This window comes from Pygocentrus nattereri, chromosome 22, assembly GCF_015220715.1.
Source record: "Pygocentrus nattereri isolate fPygNat1 chromosome 22, fPygNat1.pri, whole genome shotgun sequence".
Taxonomy (NCBI): Eukaryota; Metazoa; Chordata; class Actinopteri; order Characiformes; family Serrasalmidae; genus Pygocentrus; species Pygocentrus nattereri.
The window spans coordinates 10,978,336-11,001,999 of NC_051232.1; the positions used below are offsets into that span (position 1 = coordinate 10,978,336).

A 23,664-nucleotide genomic window follows, 5' to 3' on the forward strand; every position below is an offset into this window, starting at 1 on the left:
ACAGACACAGTGACAACTTTATTTTCGCCTTTTACACAGAACACAAACCATGGGAACTGACCTCTCCAGTTAGAAGGCCAAAAATAAAATATAGTTCCTGGAGACAGAGAGCAGTGACCGAGATGGGTGTCAAAGCTGGTATGAAATGCTTAAACTTCTTTTCCTGAGAGGAAGTTTCTTCTCAAAAAGTATGTATTCAGCAGTATCACCCAGACAGAGTCACTTTGAGAGCTGAAGACTGCAGTGGAGACTTCACATCTCCAGATACAGCAAAAACCCACTTAATGGCATCAACACGTTTAAAGAAGATCAAAGAGCTGAAGATGAATGAGGATATATATGCAAATTCAGGAATTATAACAGACAACACATCAACTCATTCAGACAACAGCAATGATTATGAGGACATCTATGACAATGAAGATGTCCCAGAGACAGATGTGACCAGAAGCCATAAAGAAACTATGACCTCAGGTAAACACACACACACACACACACACACACACACACACACACAATATCTATCCCAAATGGTTCCCTGTGATCCTCCTTTAAGCCAGGATTTTTTTTTTGTTTTTTTAGCTAATTCAGCCATTCAGCATGACATGATGAGTCCAAAGTCCAATTCAAGTAAATGTCAGGAACATATTTTCAACACTGGACCAGTTTGCTAGAATGATTCATTCAAAATAATACAGAACATTCTACAAGACAAGGATATACAAAGAACTACACAGTAAAGTTGCATTGCAAAGTTAGATAAAGTGTAGAATTAGCAGCATGGGTAGTGTGAAAGAATAGTTTAATGTGGTAATGGCCCTGGGAAAGAAGTCTCTGAGTCTGGAGGTGCATGTTTTGGCCAGCCTGTACCACCTGCCAGAGGGCAACAGCTCGAAGAGGTAGTCACCAGGGTGCGGAGTCTTTGATAATATTGGCCGCCCTGCTAATGTAGCATGAGGTGGCGATGTTGACAGTTGCTATATTGTTGGCCGACCAGGAGAGATCCTCAGAGATAAGGATCCTCAATAATTTAACATTCTGCGCTGTCTCTACACAAAACCTCATGTATACTGAGTGGGGCCAGGTCTGCTTCACATTTCCTCCTGAAGTCCAGTATGATTTCTTTAGTTTTTGTGGTGTTGAGTGTCAGGTCAGACACTGAACACCAATCTGGCAGTCTGTACACCTCATCCCGGTATGCTGACTCATTGCACTCTGAGATGAGCCCTTGATGGTGGTGTTATCAGCAAACTCTGTAATGGTGTTGGATGGGTGAGCTGGTAAACAGTCATAGGTGTAGACAGAGTAAAGCATTGGACTCAGCACACAGCCTTGGGGTGTGCCGGTGCTTAGTGAGATGGAGGAGGAGAGGTAGAAGCCTAATTTAACACTCTGTGAGTGATTTGTGAGAAAGTGACAGGAAAATGATCTTATATAATCAGCCTAAGACCACCGCTGTCTTTGAAGTTTTAATTCTTGTAGCAAGAGAGCAGTTATACACAGACAGAATCCAAATGCAAATGCTCAACGCATAGAGGGGAGTGTGTGGTTTTTATAGGGGAGTTTGCTTCGCATAGCTCACACAAACACACACACACACACACACACACACACACACACACACACACACACACAAACGTCCTTACAGAATCAATTGTCCTCATTTGCTTTGTACATCTTGTCCCATTACCTAAAAGGAGATGATCACACAATGGCCTTCTGTCTGTTTCTGCAATCTCATGAGCTAAGAGGTTGCAACAGAGAAACTAAGTATAGTTGTATAAGAATGATTTTTTTAACATCTCCCTCCTGTTTACGCTACTTGCGAGGGCAAAAACATTGATCAAACATAAATGTATGTGCCCAACGGAGAAAACACAGTGCGTTCATTTAGGTGATTATCCACAGTCTGCACTCCAGTGGGCTTTCACAGGTTGCTTCATTTGTCATTCGTAGTCATTGGTTTTACACGTTGACTTACTCCTTGTCCAGGAGGGATGCCATTGGGACATACCCTGGGTCCTCAGTAACCACTGCCTCATATACTATCACCTTCGTGATGGCAGAGTCAATGAGGCTATTAAGTTATTAAGGGGAGACATTTCATTTTGCAGTTTTGATTTGATAATGCCATATAGTCTTTCTACCAACCCAGAGATGGTATGCACAGTGATTTTTTAGTTCAATACTTAATGCTTTACCGATGTGTTAATAAATAATAATAATAATAATAATAATGAAATCCATGCATATGTGCTGGAAGGGCCACTGCGGCTGAGGAAACTTCTCCTAGGCCTTACATTCCCTCGTGAATTATTCCTTGCACATATGTGGCATGAAAGGTTAAAATTTTTACAGTAATTCAGAAAGCCATAGGCTGTACCTGTTGAATACCCGTTGGATGCTATGTACCATCCCTCCTGTTGAGACATGGCAAGGGTCATGGCTCAAAATGACAGCATAGCGAAAAAGGTTCTTTGGGAGGATAGCTTCCCATCGGGGCACAAATGAATGTGAGATACATTAAGTGTAGCACCATTTTTGAGCCAGAGTTGTTTTTCTGTATCGGGTCAGTGCTGCTACATTTTAGGGAGAACTTCCTCATCTAGTTGTGTGTGTGTCAAAAAAGAGGAGGGGTGCTAGCGGGGCGCTGAGAGCAGCACGTTTTGCTTCCTCATCTGCTCTGTGGGTGTGTGCAGCACATTTATAAACAGTAATTATATTACTAATTACATATTTATCTTTCCCTAGTTTGCATGCCTTGTTGAGAGCAATCAGCTCTGCTGCTTGAGTAGGACGATGGCTGGGCAATTTGCCAGACTTAAGTGTTTTGTCAAGGGTGACAACAGCAAAGCCACTGGCGTTTGTTCTATCGGGTCACTTTCTGCAGGACCCATCCACAAACATGGTCATGTCACTATTGGCTAAGGGCTGATCCTTGAGATCAACACAAGGCAGTATGTTTTCATCAATTTGGTCCACAGCAAAATTTGGCTAGAACATGGAGGTGTAAATTTTGCTAAATTGGCAGACATGGCTTGTGAGAAAATAGTAGGACTCTTGCAATAAACTTGAGGTATATGAGTGTAAGTGTACCTTTTTTTTAAAGTACAAGCAAACTGACTAACCTTATGCACTGGAATTTAAAAGAACGCATTACTGATGTCCACTACTGTGAAAAACTTCTCTGGGAGTAGGTCATTCAAAAGGGTGTGCACATGGGTGCACGAGGAATCACAGCTTTATTTACTGCTTGTAAATCTTGGACCGTCTTCCACCCAGAGGATGGTGGTGCCTTTGTAACAGGAAAAATTGTGTATTACATGGGGAGTTGGGGCATTCAATTAATACCCCTGCTTTTAACAAATCGGCAATAATTGGTTCTATACCAGCCTCCACTTCAGGCTTGACTGGATACTGTGTCTGATGTGTTTGAAATGAAGATTGGGATGTAATAGAAATAGGAAAAACAACTTTACTGACATCAGCCTTGCCTTTTGACCACAGGTTGTCAGGAACAGCATTCAGTCTAGCTGTCTCACTTTTGATGAGGGAGAAAATGTGTCATGGGTCTTTCTTTATGGAGCTGGCGAGGTGAACGAGGTGAACATGTGGAGTTGCTTTTCAGTAGAATGTTGGACACCCTGAGTGTATTCATGCCAATCATGTGCATTTTGACAGCCTGCAACAAAGGCACCAACATAATTCCAGCTGTGGCTCTTTTGAAATAGAAACATGAGGCACTGTGTGCCTGTTGCATGTTGGGTTGTAATTTGCATTCAGCGCCACACATTCCATGGCCAGACCAGTAACAGTCAAAGGAGTACATTTGGTCTTAAAGTAGCGTTCTTCGTATTTGGGATCACGGCCACTTGTGTGTTTGAAAAACATTGTGCAATGCAAATCCTGTGGATGCATCAATTATTCTCCCACTTTACGAGCTTTGTCAACAAGGGCTTGAGTAACAGAGCTTGGACCCGTGTTGACAAAATCTAGCGAGTACCAGTAATTGGTAGTTGAGGTATCTTCCAACACCATTGCAAGGTCTGCACAGTGCTGCGCCCTCAGTCTGTCTCGGACCAGAACAACAGTGATCTGCAGACTTGCCAACAAATCTTTCCCCATAAGATTTACTGGAACATCAGGAGATGGGTGTCAGGACTGCACATATTGGTTTTAAGGTCAAACAGTCGGACAGGCATGGAAAGTTGGACCTGATTTACTTTACCATTTGCAGGCTATATATATATATATATATAGAATCATCAGAAACTTGAACATGTGGAAAATCATCAGGATGAACCACAGAGCATGAAGCACCAGTATCACACCAAAAGGTTACTTCCTTTTGAGCCTTGAGGTTACTTCAGGTTTTATTTTTGAACTGAACAAAAATGGCTTGTCCTTTCCGCTAACTTCCCTGTCCTCATGAGAAGTAGAGAGTCAGTCCAAGCTGTCTGTTCCTCTAGTAACACTGTCCAATCAGTTTTTGGTCTGTGAGCTGGCCTCTGCTCACCCTGCTTACGAGGGCAATTACGTGCCCTGTGTCCCGCCTTCCCACACTCTCAACAGGTGACTCCGTAGGAGGTGTAGGCGGAGTTTCCTCATCCTCGTGGCCCACACCCTCTTCCGTCGCCCCTCCCGCGACCAACAGCTGCAGTCTGGAAAAATATTTCCTCCCCCTCAAGAAAGTGCAAAGGCCGTGGCTTTCTTAGAATTCTTTTTCTCTTTAAAATGTCGCTCGGCATGGCGAGCCCATTCTAAAATGCCATTAAGGTGGGTTGTGCAATGGTCTACCATATGTTTGTTACAAAACTACTTATGGGTTGCAGTGCACCCTTGAGAAAAGCATTATTTAACTGCTGTTCATAAAGGTTTTCGAAACTTTCAGGTTGAGGTACCCATTTGTGGGTCACTGGGTTCAGGGGCAGGGGCAGATGCACTAGGCAGAAGAAGAGATACAGCTTGACCAGCCAGAGCTGGTTGTTCGTTATAAGGTGGGGGTCTAGGTCTTTGTCTGAAAACAGTATTTTCATCCTCTTTGTCAGTCAGTGCTAGCACGTCAACTTTTCTAAGATCTTTAGCCGATTTTATACCTTCAGCACTTTCACACTCAAGCACACTAACACTTGCTTTGAACCCATAGATGTTCCTCCATTTTCTATACCACTGAGCATTGTCGATATCTTTAGTGCAGATAAATTTTACGTCCCCTGGTAACATTGGTGGACCAATGTCTGGCAGCGGTTTACAGCACACACAACAACATGTTCTGCAGCAATTATTCATGATGTTAAAATTTTATTAGTACCAAAACACTTACACAAAACAACAATACCACGTAGACCTGCAATTCTATGTTAATAACAACACTCACACAACCGTTCAGGGTCTTTCAACTGAATACAATTCAGGGTCTTCCAACCCAATGCTTTTCGGACTTCATGCCAGGGCGCTACCACTGGTCTTCACTAGGACCTGCCTGGCTTTTCGTCTCACGTGCTGGATCTTCACCCAGCAGACGACCAGATGGCCTATTCTGGACATTTATGAAGTCGAAAGAAAAATCCTTTTCTTACCTTCAAAGTACACTTTCTCGGCAATTCTAGTACAATCCTGTCACTTCTCCAGCACCCAGGGTATCCTGGCCTCTTTTTAAAAGCTCAAATGTCCTCAAAGAAGATGTGCCCAAGGTCTTTTCTTTTGAGGAGTCCTAAACTCCCCCACGCAGTTCAGGTCCCCATACCTAGGGGCAGAGGAGGTGTTGGGATCTGGCTCGAATGATCAAATTAGCAGGAAAATTCCCTTAATCAGACTGAGACCACCAATGTCTTTGAAGTTTTAATTCTTGCAGCAAGGGAGCAGTTACACAGAGACAGAATCCAAATGCAAATGCTTAATGCATAGAGGGGAGTGTGTGGTTTTTATAGGGGAGTTTTCTTCACATAGCTCTCTCACTCGCACACACACACACACACACAATGTCCTTGCAGAATCAACTGTTCAGAGCACTCTCATTTGCTTAGTAGATCTTGTCCCATTGCCTAAAAGGAGAGGATCACACAATGGCATTCTGTCTGTTTCTGCATACTTCAGCAATCTCATGAGCTGAGATGTTGCAACAGAGAAACTAAGTATACTTGTAGAAGAATGATTTTTCTAACAGAAAGATATTAATCCAGATGCAAATTGGGGGGTGGAAGCCCAGCTAAAGCATCTTATTTACTAGAATGCCTGCGATGATTGTATAGTATGCAGTGAAACAGTCGATGAAGAGCATCTTTACATAGCTGCTCCAGTGCTCCAAGTGGATCAGTGCAATCTGGATTGCAGTGGTAACAGCATCCTCACTGGACTTGTTGGCACTGTAAGCAAACTTCAAAGGTTGGTGTTAGTACCACTGGCCTGTAGTTATTCATATTCCCAGGATTGGCTTTTTGGGAACAGGAATGATGGTGGCATTGAAGATCTTGGTAAAGACCCCTGCGAGCTGGTCAGTGCATGCCTGCAGTACTCTGCTTTGTACCCCATCTGGTCAAGCAGCCGTACTTGAATTTACTGATCTCAGCACACACCTCCTGTTTCTGCAGTGTTTATTTAGATAAAATACAGGAACACAGATGAAAGAAAATGAAGGAAATGAGGAAAACAGAAGCTGCTTGTCTATAATAAAAGCTAGAGCTGCTAAGAGACGCCACTAGAGGGCACCTGGAGAGTTTAGTGATGTGGTAGAAGCAGCTGCCAGAAGTCTAACAGTATCCCACATTATGACCAAGAGGTACAATCTTTTTCAATACAATCTTGATCTTTTTCACAGAGGTAACAAAATAATCTTTCTCAAAGGGATCTTTTTCAGAGGGCATTTTGGACATTCTGTACATTTTGGAGATTTCGAGACGTATTTGGTGGAAATTTTTTAATGTGGATTTTATTTCGGACCACGTGTTTGTTGAACAAGTGTTTTATTGATAGAAAAACACCACTAACGCCATAAAAAGCTAAAGGGCACTGAAAAGAAAACCATTTCCTCATACATTTTTACCTTTACATTTAGCTGTTCATTCAGTTGATGAAGCTGGAGGGTGCTGCTAGGCCAGTTTTAAAATGTTAGCCCCCACTGACGAATTAACATTATTAGTTCAAATATCCAATAGTCTTTCTTGTTAATTCTTCATTATTCAGCTGTGCCACTGTGTCTCGAAATATACTGTGTTACACAGTTACACAGGATGTGAACGTCACTGCTGTAAGTCACTGCCTCAGCTCTGCTACCAGAGACTTTTGAACATAAAACAAGAAGGGGCTCAAAGCTGATCCCTGATGTAACCCACCTTCACTTTGAAACCATTTGTCACTCCTACTGCACACCTCACCACTGTCTCACTGTCCTCATACATGTCCTGCACCACCCTAACATACTTTTCAGCTACACCTGACTTCCTCATACAGTACCACAGTTCCTGTCTTGGCACCCTATCATATGCCTATATATATATATATATATATATATATATATATATATATATATATATGGTAAGATATATGGGAAGATTCCAGGCCAGGATTTATGGCCTAGTACGATCTGCCATATGGAGCTGTGCTACCAGAGACTTTCGATCATAACATAAGAGGAGACAGTCCTCTGCAGTTTAGCTTTGGGAAATAGTATACTCACTGGCTCTGCCGATCAAATCAGACCTGGGGGAGGGTTTCCTCTACAAAGTAGCGTCAGTTGGTAACAAGTTGAGACAGGATTTTGGCTGAAAGCTCAGTAAAATACACTGAAGAGCCCCAAAACACTCATAGATGAAGGGAAAAACATAGATTATCTTGTGACAATGGCACTAGGACCATCAATTATTTTAGTAATCGAGTATTCCATTGATTAGTCGAGTAGTTGGATAAGAAATACTTTTGCTTGACTGAACAGCTGAAGTAAATATACTATAAGAGAAATACTATAAGAGAAAATAAGACAGGTGTTCAGTGATTGTGTTTTTCAGCTTGAAATGAATCCAAACTTTGGACACTTTGGCCCAATCCCATTTCTTACCTCTACGTTGTTTTCGAGTGTAAGTGCTTACCCCCCCCCCCCCCCCAATTTTCATGTAAATATTGACATTTATGTGTCTCTTTGGTTGCTTGTGCCATCTTAACAATGATTCGCAGGGCATTCTGGGAAACCTCATAACATTTCATTTGTAGTGTCACTTCTGAAAAATCTCTGTTTGAAGGCCCAAATAGCCCCAACACTTCACCCGACCCCTCCGTTTCAACAACAATCGGGACAATCCTACCCCTAGACGTGAACACACAAAACAGAGGGTTAGAGGCAAGAGGTGAAATGGGATTGGGCCTTTGTTTCTTCTGTTTGCCTCTTAACATTTTCCCTCTTCTCCATTTTACACTCTACACCATCAAATCATGTCTCCTTCAGGTCACCTGCCCACAGCATAAGAACCCTGAGTGACAGTATTAATCTTCCATGTTGAACACAGTGAGCTGGACATAGTTATATGGATTAGATGAATCTTCAATGCAAAGAATTTGCATAGTTGATTGTTAGTAATTGAGTTTATCGAGTTTTGTTGCGAAATCAATTCAGAACTAAATGGCACGTCATGGTCTGGGATGTATTAGACAGAATGTAAACAGTTGAATCTGGATGTAGGAGAAATGGGCAGGCGTGAAGACTTGAGCAAATCTGACAAAGGCCAACTCGTCATGGCCAGACAACTGGGAAAGAGCATCTTTAAAACAGAAAGGCTTATGGGTGCTCTGGGTGCTCCCAGTCAGAAGTGGTGAGTATGTATTGACAGTGGTCTGAGGAGAGAAACAAACTGCCGACAGGGTGCTGAGCACCCAAGGCTCATCACTGTGGAGGCTTTCCAATCCGGTCTGAACCAACAAAAGAGCTACTGCAGCACAAGTCAGATAAACTTAGAGTGATGATTACAGGATGGTCACAACCCACTGAGCATTTCACTCTTCTGCTCAGAGGGCTGTGCATCTGCAAAACGCTAAGAGTGCTAACCTGCAGCCCAAAGTGGCCACCTAGCCTCCAAATTGCCCAGATCTCAATCCAATCAAGTATGTGTGGCATGTGTGCTGCTAACGTCTTCCTCAGGTTTCTCCTGCATCATGCTGATTGAAGGATCAGAATTTGGTGCAACCAACATATCATGCTACAAAGCATGTTCTCACTTCATGCCTCTAGCTCGGTCTTAGCTGGGTGTGTTCATGTGAAAACATGTAGCAATGATCATTGCTAATCAACCTGGTTCATTAAGCAAAACAGCTACATGCATGCTTACTCCAGGAAATGTATAGATCTCTGATGACATCACACATTAACACTACAGCCAGTTTGGTAGGCAACTTTGAGTTCTTGCAGGAGAACAGGGACGTTTGATATGAGATAAAGCTACATTTAAAAGATGTGCAACACTAGCATGAAAGTTTGTGCTGTGTTGAATTCACACTTTAACCACGTGATGTTCCTCTGCATGTAAAACAACCATGTGACTTGTAGGCACAGCGCAGACGGTCTTATCTGTCACAATCTCACTCAGTGTGCGCACAGGTCAGTTTCTCAAGGCCGCCTGAACACACAGTGGTACACAGACCAGCACAGAGGCGCTTGTAGGCATTTTTGGCTGCCTGAAAACTTTATCCACAGACCTCATCTCATTTTCTGTAGCAGAAGCACAACATTAAAATGTGACCTTAAAAACATTAAAACCTTGAACTTACTTTTTATTTGGCTATAGCTCCATATTTCTATAGCCTATGTAGTTCTGTCTTTTATTAATCCCAGTACTAGAGGTGACCTGGATCTGAGCAATGTGTTTTCTTCAAGACTATACTCAGAGATGGCAAACAGCAACAGGGTAGCCACGGTGACAACTTTATTTTACACAGAGCACAAACCACAGGAACTGATCTCTCTAGTTAGAAATAAATCATAAAAATAGTTCCTGGAGACAGAGAGCAGTGACAGAGATGGGTGTCAACCTTTATTAAATGCCTAAACTTCCTGTCCTGAGAGCAAGTACCCAGAAATATCACCCAAACAGAGCTGAAGACTGTAGTGGTGTCTTCAAATCTACAGATAAAGCAAAAACAAAGCAAAAATCCACTTAATGGCATCAACACGTTTACAGAAGATCAAAGAACCGAAGATGAATGAGGATATATATGCAAATTCAGGAATTATAACAGACAACACATCAACTCATTCAGACGACAGCAATGATTATGAAGACATCTACGCCAATGAAGATGTCCCAGAGACGGATGTGACCGCAACCCGTAAAGCAACTATGACCTCAGGTACTCTCTCTCTCTCTCTCTCTCTCTCTCTCTCTCTCTCTCTCTCTCTCTCTCTCACACACACACACACACACACACACACACACACACACTAGGCCTATACCAAATGGTTCCCTGTGGTCCTCCTTCAAACCAGGAATTTGCTGATGAGAACTTGCAGGCTAATAGTAGGTTTTAAAGCTTACATTTGAGATGGACTAGTGTAGTAACTGGTAGTTAAATACATTTTTAGCTAATTTGATGATCTACAGTAGCTCATTGTCACTCAGTCCAAAGTCAGTTTGCTCAAATGATCCATATAACAAACTTGTGCCAAAGTACTCATGAATATTTCATAGGTTTAGATGTGTTATCTGCATAACACTAATATACTGAATGACTGTCTTTAAGCTCTGCTTGCAAAGAACCTTGGTGCAAGATAAATAAAAAACAGGATATTCAATACAGCACAAAACAGTCAAGAAGAAGACACTAAACAACACAACATTCAAAATAACAGAACATTCTATGACACAAAGATGTAAACAGGATTATACAGTAATGTTGCACTAAACACAGTTAGATGAAGTGTAGAATTAACAGCATGGGTCATGTGAAAGACAGAGTTCAGTGTTTTTGTGCATTTAATGGCCCTGGGAAAGAAGCTGTCTCTGACTGTGTAGGTGCATGTTTTGGTCAGCCTGTAGTGCCTGAAGCGCCTGCCAGAGGGCTACAGCTCGAAGAGGGGGTGACCAGGGTGTGGCGTCTTTGATAATACTGGCAGCCCTGCTAATGTAGCATGAGGTAAAGATGTCCTCTAGGGAGGGAAGTCAGTGATTCTTTCTGCTGTTTTCACCACCCTCAGCAATGCCTTCTTGTCCACAGCAGAGCAGCCTGCATAACAGACTGAGATACAGTAGGATAAAAAGCTCTTAATGGTGGCTCTGTAAAAGGCCACCAACAGCTTCTTCTCCATGTTGTTCCTCCTGTGAACTCTTAGAAAATGGAGTCTCTGACATGCTCTTGACAGTTGCTATAATGCTGGCCAACCAGAAGAGGTCCTCAGAGATAAGGACCCCCAGACGTTTAAAATTCTGCACTCTCTCTACGCAAACCCCATTAATACCCATTAAGACCCTGGGACCAGGTCTGCGTCATGTTTCCTGCTGAGGTCCAGTATGATTTCTTTAGTCATTGTGATGTTCAGATTCAGGTTATTCGCTGACAGTCTGTACACCTCATCCCTGTTTACTGACTCATCACCCTCTCAGATGACCCCACCGGTGAAGGTCATCAGCAAACTTAATAGGGGTGTTGGATGGGTGAGCTGGTGAACAGTCATAGGTGTAGAGAAAGTAAAGCATGGCCAGTGGAGGAGGAGAGGTGGGAGCCTGGTTTAAACATTCTGTGAGCGATTCGTGAGAAAGTTATTAATCCTGGTCCAAACTGGGTAACAATTGCAGTGGTAACGGCATCCTCAGTGGACCTGTTGGCTCTGTAAGCAAATTGACGTGAATAGAAGGAACGAGGCTTTAATGTAGTGCAGACTAGTTTCTCAAAGCACTTCATGACAACTGGTGTTGGTGCCACTGGTCTGTAGTCATTCAGATCCTTAGAGATTGGCTCTTTGGGAACAGGAATAATGATGGCTGACTTTAAACAGTATGGAATCATAGCTTGTAAAAGTGAGGTATTGAAGATCTTAGTAAACACCCCTGCAAGCTGGTGAGTGCATGTATAAGCGGGGATTTTTGCCCCGCCTAGTAGGGGATACGTTTCCAGTACCTTACCTAGGATAATCGAGAAAGTGACAGGATCTGTGTCCCCACCCCCAATAATTTTAGTCTCGTTACCCGCCTTAGCAAGTATGTTTGTGTCTACCCTGCTGCCTTAGAAAATTAACGTTAGTGCATAAGATGTGGTGAGGTGGGCTTCAGGAAATATCAATACCACGGTAGCACCCTGAAGTGTAAAACATCAACCTGAACGTGCACCAATGCGTTGTGTTAGACCCGCCCTCCCCAGATCTAGCAAGGAAGGAGAGACGCCCCTACCCCTAGGTAAGTACTTATTCAGAATAGGCGATTGTTAAAGATGAAACAATGGTGAATTTATTATCAATTATTTTCAATTAATTTTCCTTTTCAGTTCAAGTATCATTTGTTGAGTTCAGGAAAATAATAAAAGAACGTTTCAATGGGGTAATACAGAAAAAAAAAAAAAAAAAACACAACAATAACAGTCTATATCCCCTTTTTTTTAATATTGAAAACACACAATGTTATAATTCACTTTACAGTACTCTTAACCTCAAGAGAAATTGGAAGCTGTTTTACCCTCTGACCAGTCCCAAGATATGAATGAACAACAGTGTTATACTGAATCGAAAAAAACTATTCCCTTTCAACGAATGTAATAACTCGGTCTCTTACCCGATAAGAAAACACTCCTTCTTCTTCAGGGAACGTAAATGGCTCAGTCTCTTGAACCCAGGAATGTATAATGCCCAGTTACCAATCTGTATTACTGGGACAGAGGCTAGAGGATGTCTGTGATGCAGGGTACCTTACTTTAATAGAGCTGATCAGAAGAGGGCAGAGGAGCAGCTGAGCTCAGTCTCACACCCACTCACCCGCGTGCGCACGGGAAATGGCGCAGGCAGTGACTCTCCCCTATCAGTCTCTCACACCCACTGGCGGCAGAATTCAACTCACAACAGTCCTTCTCCTGCTCGACACGCAGCTCAGCTCCACTACACGGTCCGTCAGTGTGGAAACAGTACACGTTAAGCTGCTCACTCCATTTTCTCCCCTGTCTGTCCAGACACACGGCTCTGCACGTCACAGAAAAGACGGGGTTCCTCCGTAATAGCAGTCTAGTTGCTCACCCCAGCTGATGACAGGTCCACAAACTTTCAGAAGACACTTTCAGTTGTGTTCAGAGTCCGAGTTTTTAGGATTTTAGGAGGAAAAGACGGAGCTTATTCGAGCTCAAAATGTCCGAGCCCCCTGTTTTTCTGCTCTCTTCCCTCACTCTCTCCTTCTCTCTCAGCCCCGCCCACCAAAGGCCCTCATTGGTCAAGGACTCTACTGGCCAAAATCACACAATATTAGGAAAGTTTCAAGATAAAAGTTCCTGTATATTTCCATCCTCTACACATGCCTGCAGTTCTTTGCATGGTAGCCCATCCGGTCCAGCAGCCTTAACTTGGATTTACTGATCTCAGCACACACCTCACCTCCTGTTCCTGCAGTACTAGTGTGTTGATATTAGATATGTGGAGTGGAAGTAGTACAGTTGAGGCAGGCCTGCTGGCCTCAAATCAGGCAAAGAAACTGTTCAGCTATTCAGCCAGAGAGGTGTCTGCCTTCACAATGTTGTTGGTGCAGCCTCATTAGTTGGTTAACTGCTGTATCCCCTGCAACACCCTCCGAGGGTTGTTATTTGTCAGATGAATCCCAATTTTTCTTCTGTTGGCTTCCATAGCCTTCTTATTCCCTCTGTTCAAGTCAGCTGTGGCTGTGCTGTATTGTGCTTTATCACCTGTCCTGAAAGTGGTGTTATGGTTTTTCAGAAGCATCTGGACCTCACTCATCATCCAGGGTTTCTGACTGAGAAACATCCACACGTTTGTTGGTGCAGTTGACATTGTTAACACAAATTTGTGATATAGAAAAGCACAGTCTCTGTGAACTCCTCAAGATCATGCAACAGAGGGAGAGAGAGAAAAGGAAGAGAGAGGGCACGTTATAGAAAAGAGACTGAAAGAGTCAAAGAGAGAGAGGAGGAAGAGAGGGTAGAATAGAGAAAAGCAAGTGAGAGGGTGAGCCCATGGTGAGAGAGACAAAGAGAGAGAAAGAGATAGAAAAGGAAGAGAGGGCACAATAGAGACAGAGGATGGGAGAGGGAGGACACGACAGAGGGAAAAGCGAGTGAGCCCATGGTGTGATAGAGACAGATAGAGAGAGAGAGAGAGAGAGAGAGAGAGGGACAGAATGAGAGAGACAGAGAGGGAGAGAGAGAATATTGTTAAAACTACAGATACAGCCTCCACCTCCACCTCTGGCTACCGGCCTTACAGCCGAAGCCCTTGCCTCTTTTTTCACTGGAAAAGTGGCGGCCATAAGCAGCCAGTTCACTGATGCAACGTGTAGCGGTCCTGCTCCTCTGTATCCCTCGACCAAAGGTGCCATCTTCTCCTCGTTTACTCCTCTCACTGAGAGCGAGGCACTGACTCTTGTAACATGTAGCCGTCCTACTACATGTCCACTTGATCCAATTCCTACCAACCTACTACAAACCATTGCACCTGCTATCATCCCAGCTATCACACACACCATCAATGCCTCCATAACTACTGGTGTGTTTCCAACTGTCTTTAAACAAGCCCAAGTCACACCATTGCTTAAAAAGCCTTCCTGCAACCCTGCCCAGGTTGGTAACTACAGGCCAGTCTCACTACTACCCTTTCTTTCCAAAACTATAGAAAGAGCAGTCTACAGTCAGGTCTCTGGTTTCCTCTCCCAGAATGACCTCCTGGACCCAAATCAATCAGGTTTTAAAAAAGGGCACCCCACTGAAACGGCTCTTTTATCTGTGATTGAGGCACTAAAAACTGCCAGAGCTGCAGGACAGTCCTCAGTACTCATTCTGCTGGACCTCTCAGCCGCTTTTGACACAGTCAATCATGAATTTCTCCTATCTACTCTATCAAACATGGGTTTCTCAGACAATGCACTACTATGGTTCAGATCGTACCTCACTGGGCGCTCATTCAAGGTATCGTGTTAGGGAGAACTCTCCTCAGCCCACTCGCTATCCACTGGGGTTCCCCAGGGATCGGTACTGGGACCCCTTCTCTTTTCTATTTACACCACCTCTCTAGGCCGGGTTATCCGCTCACATGGCTTCTCGTACCATTGCTCTGCTGACGCCACCCAGCTCTGTCATTCCCGCCTGATGACCCATCGATCTCTGTGCGGATATCGCAGTGCCCCTCGGACATATCCGCATGGATGAAGGAACACCACCTTCAACTAAACCTGTCCAAGTCTGAACTTCTGGTTATACCAGCTAAACAATCCATTCAACACAACTTCACCATAACCATCGACTCACTCTCGCTCTCCCCGACAAAGGTTGCTAGGAACCTGGGGGTTATGGTAGATGACCAACTCTCCTTTACGCACCATGTTGCCTCGGTGGCTCGGTCCTGTCGCTTTGCTCTGTACAACAGACAGATACGGCCGTTTCTAACACAACGAGCCACCCAACTCTTGGTACAAGCAGTGGTCATCTCACGCCTCGACTACTGCAATGCCATACTGACGGGCCTCCCGGCCTGTGTTGTAAAACCACTGAAGATGGTTCAGAACGCTGCAGCGCGTCTGGTCTTTAACCAACCAAAACGGGCGCATGTCACCCCACTGCTCATTGAGCTCCACTGGTTACCGGTTGCTGCTCGTATCAAATTTAAAATTCTTACGATTGCCTACAAGGTGTTAACAGAGCAGGCTCCTTCCTACCTGCACTCGCTCCTCCAATGAACGTCGCTTAGCTTTGCCAAACATTCACACAAAGCAATCGAGACTGTTCTCATACTTGATTCCCCAATGGTGGAACAAGCTACCTTCCACTGTCAGAGCAGGGGCGTCCCTGGCTATTTTTAAGAAACTCCTGAAGACAGAGCTCTTCAGGGAGCACATACTCTGATCGCCTCTTGCAATCTAGCCACTACCAACCTCATCTCCTTCTTGCCCTCCTTCCCTTCTCTACCCCGCTATTACCCTTTGGCCTCCTTTAAGGCCTGACTATGTTTGTACCACATTATTTGTAAGTCGCTTTGGATAAAAGCGTCTGCTAAATGCAATGTAATGTAATGTAATGTAATGTAAAGATAAAATGTTTGTGTGTCAGGAGGACATTAGAGAGGACATGTGTTTAACATGAAGAGAGAGAGGAAATGTACAGGAGAGTTGAATAATGGTGTTTTCACTTTTTATTCTATTGTTTATGATTTTGCTCATTTTGTTCAATGCTACTGAATTGTTACATGTTTTGTTGATGCATGCTTACATCCTTATATTAAAAATCTAACAAATGCACATTTTAAAGGTTAATTTAAAAAATGCTACTCTGCTATGAACTCAGCTGGGCCCCAGATCTTTAAATAGCCAGCATGCACCCCGATTCATATACATGTAGTTCTTGTAAAGCATTACCCAATTTTATATATCACAGAAATGTCGTGCTTTTAGGTAAAGTAACACTGAATTGGGAATATTACTGTGTATTTTTCTTGTTTCTGGAATCAACAAAGCAGGAAGCAGATACTACAGACTGGCTGCAGTGTGTCTGGGGCTGCTGTGTGTTCTCCTGCTTACTGGCATCACAGTGCTGTGGATCAAGTTCAACAACCTGACTATAGAGAGAGAGCAGTTACAGAGCAGCTACACCAGCCTGACTATAGAAAGAGACCAAATACAAACGAATAATGACAACATGAAGAATGAGATGGGCCAATTACAGAAAGAAAAGGAAACGCTTCAGAAGAAACTGTCACTATTAGGTGAGTAAATAAAGCTTAAAACAGTTACTGCTCAAGAATTACTCTAGAAAGAACAGACAGCATGATTCACATCCATAATGTACAGGTTAATGTTTCATGCCTGTTATGCGTTCTTCCAACTGATATCCACTTCTCCAGCCTCCTGATTACTGTCAGGTGATTTAATCTGCTTGTCGGCCATGTGCTACTGGTGTCTGTATTTGTCAGTCACTTTTTTTTTTTTGAAAAATTCCATTACCGGCACCTCATACCTCTATTATTATCTTTATTATTTTGAGATAAAGAGCCAGTGGGCAGCTTCTGAGCTTCTGAAGCCCCTGATGTTTGAACATCTATGCAACACATAGGACATATATAAAAAGCTCAAAGTCAATCAGTGGGTGGGACAAAACACACGCACACACACACACAACTGATGGGTTTGACATTTTATATTAGCTCAGCTTCTGAGCTTCAGAAGCCCCAGATGTTTGAACATCTATGTAACACATATGACATATAAAAAAAAGCTCAAAATCAATCAGTGGGCAGGACAAAACACACACACACACACACACCTTCTACGCCACTTCTCCTACTGGGTCACAGGGGGTGCTGGAGCCTATTTGTCATCAGACAGAAGGCAGGATACACCCTGGATAGGTTGCCAGTCCATCACAGGGTAGACAGACAGACATACACATCCACATCATCTCCATATACACATTTACCATCTCCAATTGGCCTGACTGCATGTCTTTGGACTGTGGGAGGAAACCGGAGCTCCCGGAGGAAACTCACGCAGACACGGGGAGAACATGCAAACTCCACACAGAAAGTACCCTGGTCGCCTTATTTTTGTTAACTTTTTTTTCACTATAGAGAACATGGAATTAGAAACTTTACCTGCTAACATTTCTCTCTACTGATGGGTTTGACATTTTATATTAGCTCAACTTCTACTTTTATAACTGGAAATGCAGGTGACAGAACATACAGGCAATTACAGAAGATAAGAGGGCAACAACCACTCATGCTATGTGTAGTTCCTTACTGTACCACATATAGTGTAGTCTGTAATTGCACACTGAGGCTATTAAGCCAAGCCTGCACTATGTATGAGTGTATATTTATAACACACTTACCTTATTTTTTAAAATGTCTGCATAATTCAGCCACTGAGATGTAAAGAAAGTCATTCAGAGTGGTTTAGTGTCAAATGGTTCACTGTGGAAACATGCTATTTTTTTGTCTGTCCAAAGTGTCAGTTACATATGTCTGAAGATTTTATATATACTCTTGATAATGGGGCAGTCGTGGACTGGAGGTTAGGGAACTGGCCCTGTGACCAGAAGGTTGCAGGTTCAATCCCCAGTGCCGACAGTCCATGGCTGAGGTGTCCTTGAGCAAGACACCTAATTCTAATTGCTCCCCGGGTACCGTGGATAGGGCTGCCCACCACTCTGGGTAAGTGTGCTCACTGCCCCCTAGTGTGTGTGTTCACTAGTGTGTATGTGGTGTTTCACTTCACGGATGCGTTAAAGGCAGAGGTGGAATTTCCCTGTTTGTGGGATTAAAAAAGTATCACTTAACTTAATAGTAACAGTGGTAAATGTGGGACATTTTTCGTTTGGTACTTCTTGCCTTACAAGGCCCTGTGGGTCCCTCTCTGCCATGAATGTACTATTTAAAATGTCTTAGATCAAAAGCTAATTTCAAATCTATTGTAAAATTGTGTCTCAGACATCAAGCAGCATATTTACAGCTATTTCATGTAAATGATCCCTGTGATGTAGCTTTAAAAAGCAATTAACACTTCAAATGGATGGTTCCTATCAACACGATTGTGAACAATTCTGACACAGTAAGTTTAATAAAGACAGAATATTAACATCTTAATGACTGAATTATGCAGATCTGCAGAATCATTGCAGGTCCCCTTTAAATGAACTGACCTATTTATGCATGACTTTCTCTATGAAGAGCAAGGAAAGATCATTTTCAGGGACAGTTTCTACTACACCTCTACTGAGAAGAAGAGCTGGAGTGAGAGCAGAAAGGACTGCAAAGAGAGAGGAGCAGAGCTGGTGATCATAAACAGCAGAGAAGAACAGGTGAGAGAGAGAGAGAGAGAGAGAGAGAGAGAGAAATAGATACTACTGTTCTTCAGCTGTATATATTAACATTGTTCCATATGTACCATGTCAGGAGTTCATAGGTAAAGTATTTGGCAGCACTGAAGCTTGGATTGGTCTGACAGACATCCACTCAGAAGGGGATTGGAAATGGGTGGACGGCTCAGCTTTGCCTACTAGTAAGAAGTAAGAGACCACTGACCTGAACTATGTTATTGGTGCACATATTGACTTACTTCAAAAAAGGTCTAGAGTCGTAATATTGAAGATAATCTGATTCTCTATGTTTCAGGTTCTGGTTTAACGGGGAACCCAATGATTATGAAGGAAATGAGGACTGTGCTGTATCTGGCTATAGAGTTGCTGGATCGGAACGTGTGTCAACCTGGGCTGATTATCCCTGTAATCACCAGCAAATTAAATTTATAGGTATCTGTGAGAAAAATTTTTAATTTAGTGAACATGACACTAAATTACAAAGACATGCTTTGGACTACATGCATGTTATGTCTGTCATTTGGCTCGACTCATCGCGTTTGGTATATCCACCGCTCCTCCAGAACTCGACTCACTGTCTACTCTGCATCAGACTTGTGATGGTGCAGTGCATGCCCATCACTGAGATTAATAAGAACAATAGGAATATCTGTGTAATGTATGTACCTACCTTGATGTCCTGTGTAGAAGGGGATGAGGGCAAATGGGAGATTGGGTGGATCCACCTTCAGGGAGGGAAAGGGGCCTCAGTGTTCTAAAGGGAAAAACCTGCATAGGAATTAATTAGATAATTAACGAATACTTACCGGTAATATGTATATAGTAGTCACGACTAGTCAGTAGCTGTATAGATGGGTGTGTATATATGTTTGTGTGTGTATGTAAATTAGAGCCCTGGGACATCGTCCCTTCAAGCAAGTTATTAGTTTAGTCGGGGCGGGGCTTCGACGATAAGAACGCTCGGTGTTCTTTCAGCCAGGGCTTCTCAGCTACCTGTGGGAGGAGTGGTTTAATCCCAGTGTGATGCTGTTAGCTGCTTGTAACAGCTTGGGAATAACCTGTGTGATGAGGATTAGCCTTGCAGCGAATCCTCAAGTTTGTCTTTCGTTTTATTTCTGTTTAATTCAGTTTTTCTTTTGTTTTGTGTGTAATAAAATAAGCACGTGTGCACTTGAACTTGGAGTCTCGCCTCCTCGTATCCACACCCACGCCCATAGCGCCAGTTTGGCCGTGCATAAATCCCGGTGTCTCTTCTTTTGGAGGTTGCACCGTTACAAGACTCCGCTATCCCTGCCATCTGGACAAATGGATGGGACCAACAAACCACTGCCCCTTCCAGCACCCAGTCAATCGATGTTCTTCGCTCTCTGCCTCTCTCCTCGTCACTGCCCACCCCATTCAACTCCAGAACTTGCATGTTGTGCTATAATGGACAAAGCTTCTTTAATAAATGACCTTGTTGTCCAGAACAACTTTGACATGTTAACAAATGAGAATATCGTCGTATGCGTTCACAAGTTTACCCATCATGTCATGCAGGACGTTGTTGATGAAAGTCTAGAAGATGCAGGAGCACTGGAAAGGCCAGCATTACTAAGTGTTCATAGTGCCCCCTGGTGGTGACAAGCAGTTTGACACTGTTTTCGCACTAGGTTATCTACACTCTTTAAATCTAATTTGGTGAAATATTGAGTCACTCTGACTTGCTTAAGTGTTACAGGGATGAGAGGAAGTGGGTAGGTTTTTTGTGATTTGGTTAAGTCTTAGGGAATCAGTGCACTGGTGAAGACCACCATCCTTTTTCTTTACAAAAAAGAAACCAGAAGCCACCAATGAGGTGCATGGTCTAATAAAGCTTTGCTATAATGCTTCCCATATGTAAGAATCCATGGCTCACTCCTCCTCCTGCATCAAGGGATATAATCTAGACTTTCTCAGTTAGATCAATAGCACAATCATAGAGGTGATGTGGAGGTAGTTTTGTAGCATTCCCCTTACTGAAAACCTGTAGAAGGTCACTGTATTCCTCAAGAATGTTAAGAGGGGGTCGATAGAAGAGAAATGAAAGGCTGTGTGATAAATCATAATCTGACCACAACAGTAGTTGATCTGATCATAATCTGAGCATAAAATACGTGAGTTGTGTTTCTCTAGCCAAGAAAGACCTAAGATAACAGAAAGTCCTAAAGACTCTGGATGGGTGATCTCAAACACTGCATGGGTTCATCTCTGTTGTTGGGAGAACAGATCTTGTTTCCTTCGGGAAGCCATAGTCTGCAGTTTGGCGTCTCTACAGGCCAGTTCTGTTAGAATGTCATGGTTGAGACCTTGGTGAAATGTCACTAACACAGCTGGCTCATTCCACAATGAAGCTTCTGTGCTTCTGAGTAGGCCTTGTTCTGTTCTCATGGGTTTATTGAGCAACTAGGATAGAATCCTTTCGTTCTCACCCTAACAAGAACCACGGATTTAGTTTTTTCCTAGCCAGTATTTTTCTACATGATAGAATTAATTTTCAGGCACAACAATTTTCTGCATTTCTTCTTCATAAAAGAACCCTCTATCATTTCATTATCGTGGTCTCTTAGTTTACACTTCAGCAGGTCTCATTTAATAGCTTTATCCACAAAAAAATTCACCTGTAAAAGACTGTTCATAACCTTTCATGAAGGGTCTGCGTTCGTTGGAAATCCAAACCAGGTTGTCTACTTTAAACTTGGATGGATTTTTTTGCCATACAAATGATGAAACACCTTTATTTGATTGGTCTCATTCACCTCTTGCAGGCGCATTTGAATAGATCTATGAAAGGTGTCATTATAAGAACTGAATGTATTAAAAGCTGTAAAATATCTAAATATCCATGTTTTAAGGCTTTTGTTGAATCATTCCATCACAGCGGCCTTCAATTTGCTAGCCGTACTAAACTGTCTTGTATTAAATTTTATTAAAAGTTTTTTAAATGAAGAATTAAAAAATTTGGATCCTCTATCACTTTGAAGAGTTACAGGTTTTCTATGTTGTAAAAGTATTTGTCATTGTGTCCTGCTAGTTTACTTAAATCCACCAAGTCTATCTGCGACTGTGCAACCTTTTCCGACACCCGTACGAAACTCCTTTTACAGTTTATTCTTCTGGGTTTTTTGTAGGGTGTAGATGTCTGAACTTTGTAAAAATCTGTCAGTCAATCTCACTCGTGCTGTTAACCTCCCCCACCTCTTTCACACTTTTCAGAAAGGGTTCCCTGCCCCCCAGACTGCCTTCCACGCCCGGGTTTATGAGACAACTCTCATAGAATTGTCTGAGACATGATGACAGCGCAAATTGCCTAGGTTTGAAAAAATGCTAGGGTTTTAGATTTTCTTCAGGACCATTCGAAAACACAGTCTAAAATAAATGTGGAGAAAAGAAACAGATAAAAAATGAAGACTACTTCAAAAGGTTTTTATGTTTTTTTTACTGGCAAACCATTAGTCCAAGATATAGGTAAGTTAGTTTTTGAAACTTACTGTGAAGAATAGTGACATAAAATGTTTACATGATTTAAAAATATAAAAAATGAAAAATATAAATATAAAATAAATAGACTACACAGTTTGTCTAATAAAGGGTGTTCAAAAAAGGTATGTAAACCAACTAGCTGTGATCAAAAGAGGTCATAAACAATTACACAGACTCTCCAATGTAACGATGAGCGATGTTGAGGCGGACGCGTATGCGGAGACAAGCGAGATTTATTATGGGCAAATCCAAAATCAGGGTCAAGCCAGTCCAGGTTCAGGTAGCCAACATCAAGAGCAGACATGGGACAGACATGACAAGCAACCCAGAAGTCCATACACTTAACAAAAACTCTTAAAATAATACATATACTATGCACACAAGCCTTACATCAAACAGCACATACAAACACAATCAAACAAAGACCAGGGCGAACACTGGGCTTATATAACAGAGCCAAGACGAGGGACAGGTGGGAAACAGGTGGTAACAATCCGGGCTGGAGTCAGACAACAAGGGGGCTGGACTGAACAACAAACTCACATGGAAGATCAAAAGTAAACAAAAAGCACATGGAGGAGTGGGAGGAGCCACTCGTGACATCCCATTAATAAAATGAAAAATAAGAGGCATACATGTTTTTTCTACTAAAATATAACATGAAAAAGGTTACATTTTCCTCCAATAATAAAGTGTCATGGTTTGTGTAGTAAAAATATACAATGTGTAAACTTACTAGGAGCAAAAAAAAATTAATAGCCAAAACGTACATGTACAAATACACAGACTTTTGCATGAGTCACTACACAGATTCCTCAACCTCAGGCCCCATCAGAATTTTATATACGTTGGCTGCTGTCGTTTCTGCGGCAGCATCCAGAGGCTCGCCAACCACATGTAAAGACTACTCAAAATACCCAACGAGTCTCTGCTCAGGAACTCGGAAAGCGGGTTGTATTCAGCCAATTTTTCCTGAATCAGTGTATCAATTTTCTATGTAATATGTTTATCACAAAACCATCATGAGTTTCTTGGCTGGATCATATGCCAGGTACTAAGGGGTTTTTATTTGGACTGGGGAAATCTGCTTTAAGCTACAGTGCAATGTCTATGAAAATGGAGGACCAGGAAATAGATGAAGAGGAAGAGGAAGAAACAGAGGAAGAGGAGGCC

At 42.6% G+C, this 23,664-nt stretch overlaps 1 protein-coding gene across 4 annotated transcripts; it reads left to right on the forward strand.

Annotated features, from left to right (window-relative positions):
- Positions 1-236: 236 nt before the first annotated feature.
- Positions 237-21,848, forward strand: LOC108415913 (CD209 antigen-like protein C). Of its 4 annotated transcripts, XM_037532906.1 has the most exons (6): positions 390-474; positions 10,164-10,332; positions 16,634-16,879; positions 18,842-18,972; positions 19,067-19,179; positions 19,286-21,848. In XM_037532906.1, exons 2-6 carry the CDS (start codon positions 10,182-10,184, stop codon positions 19,443-19,445), a joined length of 801 nt encoding a protein of 266 aa, XP_037388803.1. In that variant the 5' UTR covers positions 390-474; positions 10,164-10,181; the 3' UTR covers positions 19,446-21,848. The 4 variants fall into 4 exon arrangements, with proteins under 4 accessions (XP_037388800.1, XP_037388802.1, XP_037388803.1 ...); XM_037532903.1 differs by lacking the exon at positions 10,164-10,332 and having other exon boundaries at positions 237-474; positions 16,631-16,879; XM_037532905.1 differs by lacking the exon at positions 10,164-10,332 and having other exon boundaries at positions 237-474.
- The last annotated feature ends 1,816 nt before the right edge of the window (positions 21,849-23,664 follow it).

Coding starts and splice junctions, on each gene's coding strand:
- LOC108415913 (XM_037532903.1), top strand. CDS start 285: ATGGCATCAACACGTTTAAAGAAGATCAAAGAGCTGAAGATGAATGAG. Junction 475..16,630: donor TAAAGAAACTATGACCTCAG/GTAAACACACAC, acceptor GAATCAACAAAG/CAGGAAGCAGATACTACAGA. Junction 18,973..19,066: donor TAAACAGCAGAGAAGAACAG/GTGAGAGAGAGA, acceptor GTACCATGTCAG/GAGTTCATAGGTAAAGTATT.